The 17,569-nt window shown below is 39.2% G+C and overlaps 2 protein-coding genes across 4 annotated transcripts; one reads left to right on the top strand and one right to left on the bottom strand.

Moving 5' to 3' along the window:
- The first annotated feature begins 531 nt into the window (after positions 1–531).
- fam20a (FAM20A golgi associated secretory pathway pseudokinase) lies at positions 532–10,148 on the top strand. Its single transcript, XM_088439871.1, has 11 exons — positions 532–976; positions 3,626–3,819; positions 3,890–3,940; positions 5,133–5,211; positions 5,272–5,364; positions 7,080–7,195; positions 7,817–7,997; positions 8,070–8,179; positions 8,357–8,438; positions 8,516–8,575; positions 8,913–10,148. Exons 1-11 carry the CDS (start codon positions 594–596, stop codon positions 9,181–9,183), a joined length of 1,620 nt encoding a protein of 539 aa, XP_088295997.1. The 5' UTR covers positions 532–593; the 3' UTR covers positions 9,184–10,148.
- Positions 10,149–10,815: 667 nt separating this feature from the next.
- LOC148409628 (cAMP-dependent protein kinase type I-alpha regulatory subunit) lies at positions 10,816–17,352 on the bottom strand. 3 transcript variants are annotated; one of them, XM_088439614.1, is made up of 11 exons: positions 17,193–17,352; positions 15,167–15,375; positions 14,541–14,711; positions 14,320–14,411; positions 13,981–14,042; positions 13,844–13,890; positions 13,580–13,738; positions 13,442–13,502; positions 13,186–13,307; positions 13,019–13,100; positions 10,816–12,576 (listed from the first exon to the last, which is right to left on the bottom strand). In XM_088439614.1, exons 2-11 carry the CDS (start codon positions 15,338–15,340, stop codon positions 12,404–12,406), a joined length of 1,143 nt encoding a protein of 380 aa, XP_088295740.1. In that variant the 5' UTR covers positions 15,341–15,375; positions 17,193–17,352; the 3' UTR covers positions 10,816–12,403. The 3 variants fall into 3 exon arrangements, with proteins under 3 accessions (XP_088295740.1, XP_088295738.1, XP_088295739.1); XM_088439612.1 differs by having other exon boundaries at positions 14,320–14,711; XM_088439613.1 differs by having other exon boundaries at positions 14,320–14,711; positions 15,167–15,370; positions 17,193–17,344.
- Between the last annotated feature and the right edge of the window lie 217 nt (positions 17,353–17,569).

Raw genomic sequence — 17,569 nt, 5'->3', positions numbered from 1 at the left:
ATTGACTGTTGTTTCATTTAGGAATGGGCGTGTCCCTTGTGCAGTAATTTGACCGTTTTGGGTCATTTTCTTCCACATCATTCTTGCAATATTTTGGGGATGACACACTCCTGGTATTCTGATTACTAACTAGTCGTGCCAAGTTAAAACTGCACATATTGTCATCATCTGGGTGAAATTTCAGCTCCCTGGTGTTTGCTTTCATGCTTTCCCTTTGATATGACATTAAAGATTAAAAGATTGGACCAAAATAAATAAACAATCCCGGTACAAGAACTTCTACTGCACAAATGCACACAACACAGCGGAAATGACTAGAAGGCAAACTTGGAACCGCAAAACTGCACACAAAGACACCCTAACATGCAGTCGCTCAATTATCTACAGCGAGACGGCAAATCATACGCGCGGCCGTAGAAGGATCCTAATGGGTGTTTACATACCTGCGCGGAGTCATCTCCACCCCTTCCTCTCTCTCCCTCACTCTACCCACTCAAAGTTCCTCCCTCCCTCACTCTCAGTGCAGCAGTTGACGGGAAGCAGCCAGGCCGTCGCGCCGGAGAGGACGCACGTGGAAGTCCCAGCATGCGGCGATGTCAGCGAGCCCCTGCCACCAACTCTTTCATCTTCCCTCGTCAAGAATGAGAAAAGACCGTCTTTTCTTGGCCGTAATCCTCACCGCCATCTTCTCCGCCGACCTCTACTTCATCCTCCTGCCGAAGCTGCGCAACACCGGAGGACGGGGACACTTTTGTCCGTGCCGCCCCAGCAACTCCACTCAGTTCTCCAACTGGACTTCTTTCACGCTCCAGGACGTGGACTCTTCCGGATTGAGCCATGGGGGGTCCAAGTTGGACAGGTTGTTCGCCCATCCTCTGTATAACGTCCAGGATCCCGTTTTGGGACCAGAGGACCGGCTGCTCCAAGTGGATCAGCTGAAGGACAACTACAGGAAGAAAGTGTCAAGATGGGAAAGGTCAGCTTTTGTCTTCTTACAATTCGGATTGATAAATGACCTCAATGGTCTAAAATGGTTTCATCTCCTTCAAGACTCTTGACAGAACAAGGTCCAATTAATCTGTGTGCATGCACCGCACCTGTTGCTATCAATACGGCAAAATGGAGATTTTTCTGACGTTAACTCATCAAAGATTAAGAAACTAAATCATCAGGACAACTCAAAAAGTTAGTTTGGTCTACGAATGAAGCATATGCTTCTACAAAGGTTAAAATACCCATCTCATGGAAATACAACTATTTAGGAGCTATTAACCATATTACGTTAATTTATTACCCTAAACACCCCCAAAATGTTATTTACCTTTTTTTGATGTATTTCAAAGAATTCTTTGCTTATTCTGCACTCCGCACCGGCCCCGCCCAAACAAATAAAAATGGCTTGGGATATTTACGAAAACTGGTATATATAATATAATATAATATAATATAATATAATATAATATAATATAATATAATATAATATAATATAATATAATATAATATAATATATTTAATAAGTGTATATATATATATATATATATATATATATATATATATATATATATATATATATATATATATACACATTTGTACATTGAGAAAAAAATATGCAAAAAACCGAGGTCATAATTATTATTTAATTATTATTATTTAATTATTATTATCTCTATTTTTATTTTCTACAATTTTTTTTCCCAAAGAAATCTATAGCTCCAGAAGCCCCCATTTTAAGAAATCACAAAATTCAGTTTTGTTCTGTATTTCACACTTTAAAATTGTGAATATTGTAGAAAACAACATGGGAATTGAATCAACATCACTTTCTTCAAAATAATTTCTTGGTGGCTCTCCATGGCTGTGACTTTTTCTCGCTCTCTTGTTAAATTTGCGTTTTCACCAAGTGGTCCTCTCTTCTGGGCGTATTTATTTATTTTTTTTAGCAGTGCAATTTTCTTTGTTCCTTTTTAACTGGAACACTTAAGAGTGCATATTTTAAAAATACTATCGACAGTCAAAACAGGTTGAAGTTCAAACGGTGTTTTTTTTTTTTTAAAGTCGTTGACAATCCGCGCGTGTTAGCTATTTCGAGATGTTTACTGAAGAATGTTTCAAACGATCCCAAATCCCCTCATCACTGCGAAAGCATGTTTGCGGTCAAGGGGCAGAGTCTCTGATTTTACGGGCGTTCAACCCACCGCAGACAGACACCCAGGAATATAAATACGCTTTTGCATCAGCGCATGATAACAGATGCGCTCCCACAACCGTAAAATCGCATAGACAATAACCAGCGAGTGTTTGCTTTGGGGCAAAGCCAGTACGGCAGCGTCCTCGCCGCAAAACTAGTTTTTTGAAGATTCCACGTGGTTTTGAAAGAAGCGGCGCCCGTCTTTATCCGTGGGAGACAAAGATGTCAGTCTTGGCATGTCATGATGACTGTCTACTCGTTCAGCAAGACTGGGAGGATTTTCAACCCTCGAGGTGGAAAGGCGGAAGACTTATGAGCATTCGAGCTTTAATTCATGGCTGGTTCCCCATTCCCGACTGCACGGTTGAAACATAACTTTAGAATCAGTATCACAAGACGATATCGTCATTAGATACTAAAGTACTTATCTACATATTTACTTCACTTTTACTTTATTTACTTACTTTATTAGGTACTAAGTTGCCTAAAGTCTGAAGTAAATGATTACTTAAGATATAAAAGGTACTCATTTGACTAGTTAATAGATGATTAAGTACTAAAGTAATCCATTATTGTAGATACTAAACAAATCCAAAGGTTCCAAAGTAATCTATTACTTTAGGTGCTATGATAGTAAAATAATCATTAGGTACAAAAACTATTTGATTACTTTCGACACTAAAAAAGTATTAAAGCTATTATCTTGTTGGTACAAAATTACTTAAGCGATCAATTACATTTGATAATTAAGTAGTAAGGTAATCACTGCTTTAGCTAATAGCAATAACAAAATACAATACTTTAGGTACTAAAGTACTTAAATCATCATTTGCATTAAGTACTAAGTTATTTAAAGCAATGGATAAGTGATGGAATAAAAAAGTATTAGAGAAATCAATTACTTCAGCTACTAAAGTACTAAACTCGACATAAAGTAAATGATTACTTTAGGTACAAAAAGTACTAATGTGATGAATTAATATCTAATTAAGTACTAAGGTAATTCATTATTAGTTACAGGTAATACTTCATTACAGGTAACTTCGGCAATCCGGTATCTTAAGTAACAAGTTACAAAGTAATCCATTACTTTAGGTATTATAATAGTAATAGTAACTGATTACTGATTACTTTAGGCACTTCAGGTACAAAAAGTACTCATGTGATTAGTTAATGGGTAAATAAGTACTAATGTAATCCATTATTACAGGTTATTAAGTACTAAGTAATCCATTAGTTTAGGTAATGAACGCTAAAGAAATTCATTACGTTAGCTACTGAAGTACTAAATTCATCATTTACATTTAGAACTAAGTAACTTAAAGTAAAAGATTCCTTTAGGTACAAAACGTATTATTTTATTTAGTTCATAGCGGATTAAGTACATAAGTAATCCATTACTTTTGTTCCAAAGTCATCTATGCCTCACTCCATCAGACACACGAAATTATACCTGGAAGCGGCGGCCGCCTCCAACATCAGCGTGAGCGAACACCAAGTTGCCTTCGACGCCGACGCCAACTGGCTCAAGTTCCACGCGGGGATAAGTCGCCACGCTCTGTACTCCCGCCGCGAGCCCGCCATTACGCGGCTGCTCGTGGACATGAGCGACATGACGGTCGTCAATGCAGGTGCTCGCAAATTCACACTTGTCATATGTATGGAAGATCGCAATTTTTGTGACGATGGGAATTGTTCTAGATTACACTCAAGATGAGAAGGTCCTGAAGGGAGCGTGTGACTGCAGCCAAGGTAAGGTCAGTTCACTTTCAAATTGACAGTAACCGCACGTTGTCCTTTTAAACTTTATGTTGTTTATAATCAACACATAAAAATGAATACACATTGCTTAGCTTCACAAAAGTTAATTTAGCTGTTTAGCTAATACCCAAATACCACGTATCTTCGGGTGCCACGTTGTGTTCAAATGTTTTAATATCATAAACTCATTCCATCCCAAAGACATAATTATACGTCTTTAAAGAGTTCAGGCATTCAATCCCATGTACAAATATTAGGGTAAACGTTGTCTGACAATATTAGGCTCATTCAATCCTAACGACGTAGTAATATGCAAAAGAGGGCAACTTACATTTTTAGTTTTTTCAAGCCAGATGAAATAGTAATCGTCAGTCTGTCTGTGTTTTTGCACAACCTTCCGCCACCACTAGAGGGTGACATTGTACTTTTTGGTGGTCCGTCATTTGTCAGGCGCTGGTTTACTTCTGTCAGCATTCATATACATTTTTTCTGTTTTTGTACATACACTTAACACCATACTTGTGGTTCTACAGTTACACAGTAATATAAGTGTAACACGAAAACAAAGCCAGCTAAGGGTTTAACCCTAGACTATAATACACTATCTGAGAATGCAGGGGACAAGAGTGCAATTAGCAATGGTCAAATGGTGGCTATCGGTTGTCATTTATAACTTCCTGCCCAACAACTACTGTATAGAAGACAGTTTCAGTAACATTTGTCTAAGTTTGCCTAGGTTTCATCTGTCACATACACTATAAGTAAAACAAAGTATTGCTGAGGTTGATTGATTATATAAGCCACTACTTTTGACTCACGTTTTAAAGCCAGCATCTTGTAATTCAGTGCATAATATCTGCAGTTTTTATTTACTCAATCATTTTCAATAATAGTTACGCTTTTTACTTTACGACACATAAATGTGACTTTGATAGCCCCATTTAATTTCGATGGTCCTCAAGTACAATTTTTACTGCCATCTGACCCGCTGTGTAAACACAAAAAAAAATTTTTTTAATGCAATTTCTAATTCATTATTAATGCCAAATGCCGCATCGTTTTTCACTAATGTCCTCCAGCTCCAACATTTTACGAAGCAATTGTTGACACGAATCAGGTTTTTCAGGCTTCTAAAGATGACCCCTTTCTAAGACGTTTTAGGGTAATGTGTCTATCTATCCAGTGGTGAAGCCCAGTGGACACCACCTGAAACTGGCGCTGAAGATGCAGAACTTTGGCAAGGCCATGTTCAAACCCATGAGGTAAGCTCACATTCATCAACCATCGCAAGCACGCTCGTGAGTGACGCTTTTGCCTATCAGGCAGCAGAGGGACAAGGAGACCCCAGAAGACGTTTTTTTCTTCGTGGATGTCCAAAGACACAATGCGGAGATTGCTGCCTTTCATCTGGACAGGTACAGAACCTTTCCACACTACAAATATAATATAAAATATAATTGAGAAGCACTAGCCTATAATAAGGAATAAATTCTTATTTTTTTTGTCCAAAAAAACGAACGGCATCTTTTAAGATCTTTTAAAATTTAAGAAAATAATACTTCTTTCAATGCATTAAATCTAGCTTATTAAGATTTCTTTGCTCAATATAGTTATATTTTTTTTTCTCATAAGAAGGTCACATAATATAAAAACTCAACACTCAACACTTAAAATAAATCACTTAAATATGCTGTATTGTAGTCACTGTTTTAATGAATAAAGTCATTTTTTGGGGGTGTCTTGTAGCCCCAAAATTATAGCTTTGCATGGGTATAATTTTCAGAAAATGTTCTGATTCATAACTGATTTAAGAAAACGTATTGAGGAAAAACAGTGTATTAGGACCATTTGCTTAAATCTGGGATCAAATGAGGAAAAATGCTTATTTTAAGCTACATTTTGAAAAATCTATAGAGAATTTTTTAAAAATAAGAATTATTTTCTTAAATCTGCCCTTTACTTTCCTTACATTAAGAATTTATGACTAGATTTTGGCCTTTTCTTTTAACCATCAGAGAAAACGCCTTGAATGAGAATTTCAAGGCAAGAAAAAGATTTTTACCCTATCAGCAGATTTGTTTTTCCTTCATGTTTTTGGTCTTGACATTTTTTGCAGTGTGTGTACTTCACAGCCAACACATAAGATTACGAAAAGATTTGCTAGCCTGGCACAGCAGCTGAGGCAGCGTGATGAAGCACTCGGCATGATCATTAAGGCACTTAACATAAGGGTGTAAAATCTTCTATTCAACAAAGATGTGACTTTATTTCTGCACTCTGTGACTATAATTTCAGCCAGACTGTCATTACGCCGCAAAACCTCACTTAACACAAATGAACCCGACACATTCCATCTTTGGAGACTCCTATTTTCATGTACTGTATTTCTCAGTCTTGCCTGAGGCATTTCTCATTAACGCTCACATTCTCTCCAATTCTTCCAGCGTCACACTTGAATTGTTTGATCAATGACTAAAATGTGGCCGGAGGAGTCAACGGCACTTTAGTTGGAATGCAGAAGCACTGGAATGACATTTAGTTGCGCAGAAAGTCAAAATATAGGCGCTACGCTTTCAAAGATCTAAGACTTTTTCACTGTAGGCAAAAGGCTTGTTTGTTTCAAACGCTAATCCACTCGGAAACAGTCAACGAGAGCAGAATCGTCATCGTATTGTTTTCATGTATAAAATAATCACCCAAAACAGGAACATGCCAAAATATCATGATAAATTATCCAGAAAACATTACAAACGTTTTTCTCCGAGGGCCGCTGAACTTTTAAACGTTTAATTCATTTTAGTCACGTCCTAATCGAGCACTTGCCTATTTTTTGTATAATAGTCTTTTTGAACTGTTTGAACATATTTGGCAGTAAATTGCATTTATAGTATAGTTATGCCGCGGGCCTTAAAAATTTACGACAGGCCACAAATGGCGCCCGTGCCATACTTTCGAAACCTTGGCCAAAACAAGCCGGACTGTGACGTCATTCTTTTGCTTTGGAATTGATGCGACAGTCATCTCTGCAGCAACTGCACTTCATTTAAAAAAAAAAAAAAAAAAAAACATTTGAAATGACAGAATAAATTAAATTTACAGCTCTTACATTTGTTTTCCGGATTTCTGTTAGGATCCTGGACTTCCGTAGAGTTCCACCAGTGGTCGGCAGATTTCTTAATCTCACCGGTGAAGTGCTCCAAGTGACTCGAAATGAGGATTTGCGGGCTGTCTTTTTCACCTCACCTGGTAAAAACAATCAAAAACAAAGATTCGTTTTGTGATGTCGTGCAGGAGTGCAAATGTGATGCCGTATACATGTGTATTTCGTCCTCTTTTACGAAAGTTTACAATGTTTTATTTTTAACTCGGTTTGTTTGACTATGGTGCATTTGATTATTCAGCGGGGATATACTGCCATCTAGTGGATAAATAACAGCGATATATCTGTCTGGTTAGCTGGCTAGCCAAATATCGAGAATTTTAGATTGTTTGAAGAGGTAAACGAATATGACGACGAGACGCCCCATTTTAATTTGGCAGTCCCGGTTTTCAACAACCTTTCCCAAGTCCTGACGGATGTCGTTAGCCCCATTTTTTTAAGTAGATCGAATTACCAAAGTCCAGCTTTTTTTAGTCACAAAAAGACACTTATTTGGGCCATAATTTTCAACCACACCGTCGTCACATTCCGGTTTATACGATAAACTAATTAAAATAGCTATAAGTTTAACTTTCACAATGCGCCATACCGGAAGTAGAACTACTTCCTGCATTCGTGCCGATGAATCTTGGGAAATGAAGTCAGGCTAATGCGAATTGAATTTTCTGGCGGCGCATTCCAATCTTTCTTCTCTTCTTATGTTCCAGCAAACAACACCTGTTTTTTCGCCAAGTGTCTGTACATGTGCAAGACAGAATACGCAGTTTGCGGGACTCCAGACCTCCTGGAAGGTTCACTTTCGGCCTACCTGCCCGGCCTCAGCATCGCTCCCCGAATCTCCATCCCCAACCCCTGGATACGTTCGTACACCTTCACCGGACAAGAAGAGTAAGAATCCACAATTTGAGCGACCAAACGGAAGCATTCCTGGAATTTTAATGGTCTTTTTTTGTGGAAAAGATGGCAGGTGAATCCATCATACTGCGACACTGTAAAGAAGCTTTATCCTTACAACTCGGGCAACCGGCTCCTCAACATCATCGACATGTCGGTCTTTGACTTTCTTATGGGTAAAGTTGTCACTTTTTTTGGAACACGCGCAGTGCCGGTCAAAAGTTTGGAAACACGTTCGCACTCCAATGGTCTATTAACTCCTTTTCCCCTCCGTTTATAAAGTTGATCGAGAAAGTACATATATTAAAAAAATAAGAATTATTATTATTTTATTTCTATTTATTTTCTTACAGGCAACATGGACAGACACCACTATGAAATTTTCACCAAATTCGGTGATGAAGGCTTTCTTCTCCATTTGGACAACGCCAGAGGGTAAGAAAAAAATAATCATTTAAAAAAAAAATGCTGGTATAATCTTATGTTAACATTGTGGCTTAATGTTATTGTAGATTTGGGAAGCACAGTCAAGATGAGATGTCCATTCTTGCCCCGCTAACTCAGTGTTGCATGTAAGTGAATATTATATATATACGGTATATATATACGGTATATATACGGTATATATATATATACTGTATATATATATATATATATATATATATATATATATATATATATATATATATTTATTTTTTTTATTTTATTTTATTTATTTTTTTTTTTAAAGCTGCATTTGGTGCATGAAACAAGCAATGGATTTGGATATTCATAGCAGTTTGAAATCCCAACCGGCTTTTGTTACCATGACGACTGGGGGCGGGGCTAAGGTGTTTCTTTTAAAAACCAAAACAAAAACGGATGAATGAATTTTAATATAGTAACATTCGCTTCACGATTGTCCCGCAGGATAAAGCGTTCAACTCTACTGAGGCTCCAGCTGTTGGTCCAACCCCAATTCAGACTGAGCGACGTGATGCGGGAATCTCTGCAAAAAGATCCCCTGCAGCCCATCTTAACCGAAGCGCATCTATCCGCCCTGGATCGCAGACTCGTGAAGATCCTGCGGGCTGTCCAGCGCTGTACGCGCAAGCTGGGTGACGAGCAAGTCATCACTAATGACTTTATTCGACCCACGATGAACCCTTGGGTCAAGGCGGAGCGTAAAAAGGCCAGGTAGCAGCAGCCAATAGGAGATGGACGTCTACTCTGCTTCTTAACACTTCATGATGAAGTGCGATTGTTTCGATTTTATTGGAACAAGTCTGGAATCTATGTAAGATACTGTGAATTCCGCTAATGGGGGTACGCTCGGTATCGGCAGCCTCCATGAGTACTCGACACCTACAATACTGGATTCGCCCGATATACGACCTGGTATTGGTACTCGTATCGACAGCCTCCACGACTACTCGATACTTAAAAAAAAGGCCATTATTTGCCCGATATTATTACCTGGTATTGGTACTTGCCTATCCTAGTAATGTGGATTAAAGGTGAATTAAGGAATTAAAATGTTTTAAAATACATATTTTCCACCCTATAAGTGCTCAATGCCTTGATGTGTACAAAGAGCCCTGACTTAGTCACAGCAACAACCGGAATCATAACTTCCCACTTCCCCCGAATGCAGCAATTTAACCAGAGTAAACATAGGAAAAGCAGTTGACAATGGAGAAGGCTCAGAATAGATCTTGGTTTGAAAACAGACCCGCCTCAGGCTTCGCTTCTCCCAGAAATTTAAATGACAAATGAATTCATCAGTTGCATCAAGAGACAAATGGCGATCCGGTACGAGCATTCGCGCAAGGTTGCAGTTACGCATTTGGCCTGAAGATGTCAGTGTTTTGCAAGAAACTTGGAACGTCATTACCCAGTGCATCATTGGGCAGAAAATTGGTGATCATGGGCACATATATGAGTGTTAACAGAAATGAGCACATAAAATGTACACAAAATAAACCATGCAAAGGAGGTATTATCAGTATAGTATATTATTTGAGGGAGAAATGCACTGCATTGTAAGGGCATGTTTACTCGTGAATATGTTGGTTGGTATCCAGTAAAAATGAAATATTGTAGATGTGTGTGTGTTTAAATGCTACACAGTGGATGCAAAATGTCTATAAAAGCCTACTAAAGCAATTTGGGTGATTAAAAGTACTTTTTCAACTGTTAATGCAATCTATAACCTGTACGACTCAATTGTATGAATAAAATCAGTTTGATGGGGCAATGTTATTGAAAATAGGTTGCACTCAACATTCAGAATTTACCTCATTATCAAATTTGTGTCATATTTGTCATCACAAAGCTGGCACTATTTACCAAATACATTTTTAGGTATGTAGGCTTTTTTTTAACTAACTGAAGCCTGAACATTTTTTGCTAATACTAACAGCAATTTATCACTGTATATTTTTTTCATGATTACCTCCAGTGACTCTTACCGAAAACGTAATCTCCGAAAATCTTTAAAGGGCGCTGATTGCAAAATGGACGCCATACCTCCAGTGATGCATGGTTGTGGCATCTTCTTCTTCAGTTGAAACTGAAGCCTTCAGCAAGGTGAAAGGAGTTAAGTTCCAAATCGCATTTTAGAGCTAGTATCCACCTTTTGACTTCTGTTAGAACGAGAAAAAAAAAAAATCAGAATAAAATCGACTTTTTTTGGAGTGTGTATACTCTCAAGTCCCCTATGGCACCATTTTTGAAACTGTTTTCACAACAAACAATGGAAAATGTGAAGACACCTTGAAATACCACCAGTTACCTATTAAGCAAAAGAAACAACACTTGAGGCGGACCGGAGTTCTTTTTTCACTTTTTTATTGCTTAAACTGCCATCTGGAACAATCTATACCAAAAAAAGGATAAACATCTTTGCACATATAGGTCAAACTGAATACAGGGAGGGAATAGAAAAAGAATGGTCCTCTGCAGGCCCACGCTGGAAAAGTCGGAACCAGCGGGAGTGAGTGACAACTACTCTAAGCCCAGGAAAATTTCAGCTAAGGCAAACCGGGACGACTGCAGTGTGGCTAAAACATTTAAAACCCATTGCTGATGTTGCTGCTATTTACAAGGAGATGTTAGTCCCACAAACATCTTCGTCCCTAATGGGGGGGGGCACTCGTGACTACACTGCAAATCAGCATCAAAATCTTGCCTTTTCACACACACAAAAAAAAAGCAGGAATGAAAGTAGGCTGAAATCACTGACGTTATAGTCAATAAGCAATCAGATAATCGATAAAGTCTGCTCAAAGTTGTTCTCGTGCTGCGTGTGTGTGTGTGTGAAATCATGTGAACCATCGCAGAGAACAAATCACAAGCGGGTGAAAAGACAGGCGGCTTTTTCCAGTAGGCAAAAAAAAAAAAAAAATCCAAAATGAATAAATAACTCGCTCAGATCTCTTGAAATAGGTTTTCCTACACCATTTTTTTTTGTGGAGGGAGGGGGGCATTATTACACAATACAATTACATACTGTTGTGTCAATTGACAAAAAGCATTTATTTACTTTGTGGCACTGGACAGCTAAAATAGAATTTATGGAAAAATAAGTTTACAAAAGACAGAACTTTTTTTTTTTTTTTTTTTTAAGATTACCATCACTCCAAACCATAACTTGTAAGAATAATAATAGTCATCGAGTCAATGATTATTTTACTACAACATTTTGATTACAAACCATAGCAGTTATTTTGGTGTATACTAAAAAAAAAAAATACTGAAATACACAATACTTTAGGGATTTTTACCCCTCTTTATATATATATTTGTCAAATTTCCCCTCAAGACAGTTCTTGTAGAGGTGTTTGATTGATTAGGAGAGAAGGGGTTTAAGGAAAAAAAAATCCTGTTTGGTAATATTTTGTCAGCTTTGTAATAAACATTTGGCACCAGCCTGGAAGCCGCACACTAAAATTCATTTTTTAAACATCTTTCGAAAAGCAAAATCCAAAAAGGAGTCGTCACGCCTGCCTGACATTTGCTGCAATCATTTCCTACGCTCGTGAGCTTCTGCTGAAAGAGTCAAAAACATCCGTCTGTAACATATTGGCCATGTGTTTTGTTTTTTTTTTTCTTTTGTGATTGTCCTGTCTTAGAGAGCCCAGATCTATGAACGAATGTTGCTTTCCAACAAAACAAAGCGAAACCAGCAGATATATGACATTAGGTAGCGTGATGCAACTGTGCCTACACGGGAACTTTTACAGCAGCTGGTACAAGCGCTGGTGAACGGCTTACAAAAAAAAAGAAAAAAAAAGTCACCACCGGGCAACGGCTGGGTGGGAAAGAAAAGAGGAGGATAGAAAGTGGCGGGAAGCAAACTGCGTTGGTGACCCGTGGTCTAACAGGAGCAAAAAAAAGAGAAAAAGAGAGGGAAAGGGGCTTCAGACCGACAGCGAGACGAAGCTGTTGTACTGTTGGATGTTGCGTTTGAGGATGTCCGAACACGGGCCCAGGACGCGCTCGAAGCGAGGCCGGTCCAGCTTGACGCACTTCAGGGGCCCGCGGGCGACCACCGTGGCGGCGCGGGGCCGGTTCATCAGCAGGGCGATCTCACCTGTGTGGACAGAGCAATCCAAAAAGGTCATCAAACCTTTACAGTGAGTTTGACGTAAATATCCGTCAATGGCAGTGAATGACTTAGGGGGATGGCAACCTCTGCCATGTCTTCTTATAACAAAGGCTTATAACAAGTGGACAGACATTTTTAATTTATAAAAAAAGTGAAAAACTGCTCAATAAAGAAAATTGACAATCCTAAGTAGGAAAAGCAAAAAAATCCAAAGCCAGCTGGAAGGTCACAATTTAACCCTTGAGGCATTATGTTACAAATTACAGAAATTTATTTGATTTTTTTTAAAAAGGAAAATAAATATTCATAAATAACTTTAATTACTACGCTTTTAAAACCATTCACAAAATTAGGGAAAATGAAATATGTGTAGTTTGCATGGTGTGTGCACAAGGTTTAAAATGAATAAATAAAACGTTTTCCTCACCAAAGTAGTCCGAAGGTCCTAATCTTCCCACCTCGACAAACTCCTCGTTCTCCGAGCGCCGCTGCAACACGGCTGCGGAACCCTGAAATGCGCACGTGAGACATCCGTAACTCACAACGCCCATGTTCTTGCAGACACCATTTTCAAAATCTTTTTCTTTTTTTTACCTCCAAAATGATGAAAAACTCATCCCCGGGTTCTCCCTGCACCACAATCTTCTGCCCGTCCTCAAACTGGACCGGCTCCAGGGCGTCTGCGACGGTCAGGCGCTCCCACTTGTCCAGCGACTCTGCAGGGACGCGCCCCCACCACACATTTAGCTTTCAAAGGCTCAACCGCTTTAGCTTTACTTCCTGTCCATTTGTTTTGAAGACAGCGATGGTCAAAACTTTTCTGCTGTTGCAACCTTCAAAACCACCCTACCTAAAATGGACACTTTCCTGAGGAATTCCTCGTACATCTTCCTCTTCCTCAAAGTGCTTCCCTGCATTCCAAAAGAAAAGCATAGTTGTATTCATATTCTAAGCAAGCACGTGAACGGGTCCCGAGACATGTCCTCACCATGAGTATTCTCCTGTAGCTGTCTCTGTCGATGCCCCACAGCTTGACGTTGGTCTTGGCTCTGACTGTGGCGGCCCTCGGGGTGCCGTAGATCAGCGCCAGCTCTCCGAAGCTGCCGCCTTCTCCGATGCTTGTCACCCATTCGTTGTTCACGTACACCTGACGATTCAAGTGTCAAATTTTTATATATTACCATTGCGGTTGTGTAAGCGCTTCCTGTTGACGTGGGATACTATTTTGGTCATCAAATGAGAAAATGCTCACATCCATCTCCCCTTGGTCAATAACGTAGAAATTGTCACCCTCGTCACCTGTGGATAGAAAATAATTCACAATTCATACTCGTGAAAACATAACTTGATTTGAAAGTGTCTCATAGTGTCAAAAAAAAAAAACCCTACCCTGCAAAATGACTGTTTCCCCAGCAATGTAGGTGACAGGAAACATGGCGTCGAATATGTCACTGAAAAGAAATGTTTGAAAATTAGCCAAAGCTGGTCCAACTTGCACCAGATGCAAGATGGCAGAATAGCACAAGTTTTCTATTAGATTAAGAGATAGCATGGCTGAACGAAACTCCTCTTCTTATTTCAACATAGTTCCATAGCAGCAAAATGGCACCAAACCAGTACATGATTATTTGACTGGGCTTTAGGGGTACATGTGGGATATTTATTTGGCCCTAGGATTCTGAGGGCCCCCCCCCAAGAAAATAAATGAATAAAAACGAAGCGAATTACCTCCTTTCATTGTCATCCAGGTGCGAGAATAGCACATTCTTTTCAATAGCTTTGGCTAAAGCCGCCATTGTCTTGTAGTCCTTTGGAATGACCTGAAGAAAAAAAAAAAGTAACTTCAAAACGAACATGTTAACACATTCAATGCCATTTACGTCTAAAGACTTCAAAAATTCATTTGAACTAGGCTGGCTGTGAATGATTTTTAAGTTTTTTGTGTGTACCTTTCGGACATAAGAGGCGGCATCCTCCTCTGTGTAAACCTCAGCGCTGAAGGCTCCCCGCCGCCTGCGACCCTTCACCACAGGGTTCATGGGCGGAGACACCTCCTCATCGCGCGAGTCGGAGCGCGAACTGCTGGCCTTTTGCTGGTTCTGGATCTGCTTGGCTTCCTCCTGATGAGCAGGTGTAGGAATGCAATAGAGTGACTGCTTGAAGAAAGTGTTGTTTACTCAGTACTTTTAATTTAGCAATAGTTGATTCATGTTCCAATTCATTTGCTCTTAGTTGGAAAATTAAAATGTACAGTCACTGCATTACAAAGCATTCAAATAGATTTAGGTAGGTGATCCAGTTTATGATTCAGTGCCTTCACACAGCCCCGTTTGAGAACCGCTGGATTACTATATTCCTCAAACTTTATTGTTTGTGAATGCCAAAAGGGGAGTTTAAAGTTCAGCTCTTCTCATGGGCTTTTATCAATATAAAAAGGATGACAATGCATAAGGAGGGATTTTTTTTACATTCAATTAAGAGGCAGTTTAAAAAAGGAAGTGACCACTTTTCAAAATATAATAACTCTTCAATTTGTCATAGGGGCAATAATGTTCCACGAATTGTATGCACGCACCTTCTCAAGCCTCTCAAAGTACTCCCTGAGAAAGGCCATGGGCCTGTCGGGCCTGGAGGTGCACAGCTGGACAATGCAGTCCTTCAGCAGCTGCTGAATGTTGTGTTTCTGCACATACTGCTCGCACTCCCTCAGGCTCCGCTCCTCTTCGCTGCTCGTGCTTCCAGAAGCCATGACGACAAGCGCAACCTTGCTCTGTGACCTCTAACCTTGGGAATGGGAGAGAGGGCCAACAGGAAGAAGGGGGGTGGACAGAAAACTGATGATGAGATCTTTTCAATGCCAAAACAGACAGGATTATAAATGAGAGTACTGCTTTTAGTTTCCGTGTTGACAAATGGACTAAAATAACAAGAACGTGCAAGAAATAGAACAGGAGCGAGAAGGCCCAGAGACGTTTGGTGGTGTGCGGCAGCAGCAGGCCCAAAGACGGTCATATGATGTCTGTCTTCAGACCGCTGCATTTTTTCATTTCCTCGAGTCAAGTTTGATCTCACAAAAACTGGCTATAAAAGCGTGCCATGCAGAGCTTCTTAGTTTGCCCTAAATTAAAAAACAAATCAAAAATTGTGACAGGCCTCTAGTTGGAATTTCCATACGAACAGAAAACCACTTCTCAGAAATGCTGGTCATGATCATATGATCATCATCCTACATGACAGCATAGAGTTAAGAGTTTGGTTGGCTTTTCTCAAACAGGAAAGCCTTTGAAGTTACACTTTGAAACAGCAAGTACGTGTAAACCACAGCCATCCTGTGCTTGCAATACTATTGAGCATGTGCGCCACAATAGACAAGCCCAAAAATGACAAATCAACTTTTTTCATAGCGACAATAAATACAATGGTACGTTGAGTTAGAAATTCATAAATGATAAGTTATACAAAGTCATCAATAAACAAAATGTGAACAATCATTCAAAAAAGTCCTGTAGTATGAGGCTAATAGGTATTGCAAAACATCACAGATAAGCTAAGAGAATTAGCAGTCATTATCTTTTTCACGCTGTTCAACAAAATAAGTAAACAATATACAATTTCTTACAAGCATATATTCATTATCCACCATGAAAAATAAACAGATCAAAGGAATATTCCCTCAGCTTTGTTGTTACTGTGAATATACTGATGTGTTCATGGTTGTATTATACTACCTTAAAGTTTTTTTCTTGTTTGTTTTTTTGGTCTAAAGTATGACTGACCTGTACCTGATATTTGATATCTGTTCTTGCTCATCTCGTCATGATTTCATACCTTAATTTTATGAATTGTGTAGCTACTTTAAAGGCCTTTTCGACAATCGTCGGCAAAACATCTGCACGGAAAAGTAAAGTCTTTGTTCATAATTTATGCTAAACTCCACTATGGCTCTCAGTGCATACTCAAAAGACCAAATGCTCGGTCCAAGTGTTACCGTAGAATGAGAATTGACAGTTGATAGCAAATTATTCAGAAAAGTTGTAAACCAGACGACTTGCACTTGAAACTATTATCTTATGCATTAATAATTCTCAAGTGAAATGAACTATAATCGATTTAAATTGTTTACAATCGGTTAATGAGAGAATATGTCAAATCCATTGTTAATATGAAAATTCCAATGACCTTGCGAGACAAGCGGAAGTTAAATAAGCAGTATGAATGTAAAGCCGCTGGTATATGTAAATATGAAATAAATCCAGTAATCGGAATATTTGAAGTTAACATTGTGTGCAGTATGCAATGACGTCTAGGTCAGGGAGTGATTGGCCAATGCAAAGCTTGACCACTCCGTGAACGTCACACATGCTACACTAGATAATAAAATGCCGTTTTTTTTAATAGTTTGTTTTTGGCCTTCAGTAAATTCTGCATTAAATGAACCTCGGAGGCTTTGATGGGTAGCTTGCTAGCTCCGCGCAAAGGCAAAGCTCTCTTGCGTTGACGCCATCTTGGGTTCCATCATAAACAAACGCGAGACAAGAGAAAACAAATTTCACCTATGCAGAGGTCACGCCGTGTCGATGTAGAGAAAGAGGAATACTCACAAGATGTAGTAAAATTCTACCGAGCCCTCGAACAGCGACTCGGGACGGGTGGTGTTTGTCAAAGCAGTAACGGTTAGCTGCTTGCGCTCTCTTCGATCTTTTTTTTTCCCCCAGCCCTGGACCGCTGCCCTACCGGATGCGACTGAGAGCCAATCAACGGCCTTCACTGACGTCAATACTCTTCGTTCTGACATGTGAGTCTGTAACCCCTGGCAACCTTAAAGGAGCCGCGTCCAAACTAATGACGTCAAGGAGTTAGGATCAAGCTGTAAAAAAAACTATAGAAGCAGTAGACGAACAAGAAACATATAAGGTATGATTAACAAAGTATGATGTAAAATACAGAATTTACATAAAGGTTGGGACTCACTAGCGTA

This window comes from Hippichthys cyanospilos, chromosome 17 (genome assembly GCF_059441005.1).
Source record: "Hippichthys cyanospilos isolate Australia breed blue-spotted pipefish chromosome 17, RoL_Hcya_1.0, whole genome shotgun sequence".
NCBI lineage: Eukaryota > Metazoa > Chordata > Actinopteri > Syngnathiformes > Syngnathidae > Hippichthys > Hippichthys cyanospilos.
This window is presented reverse-complemented; position numbering and strand designations above follow the sequence as displayed.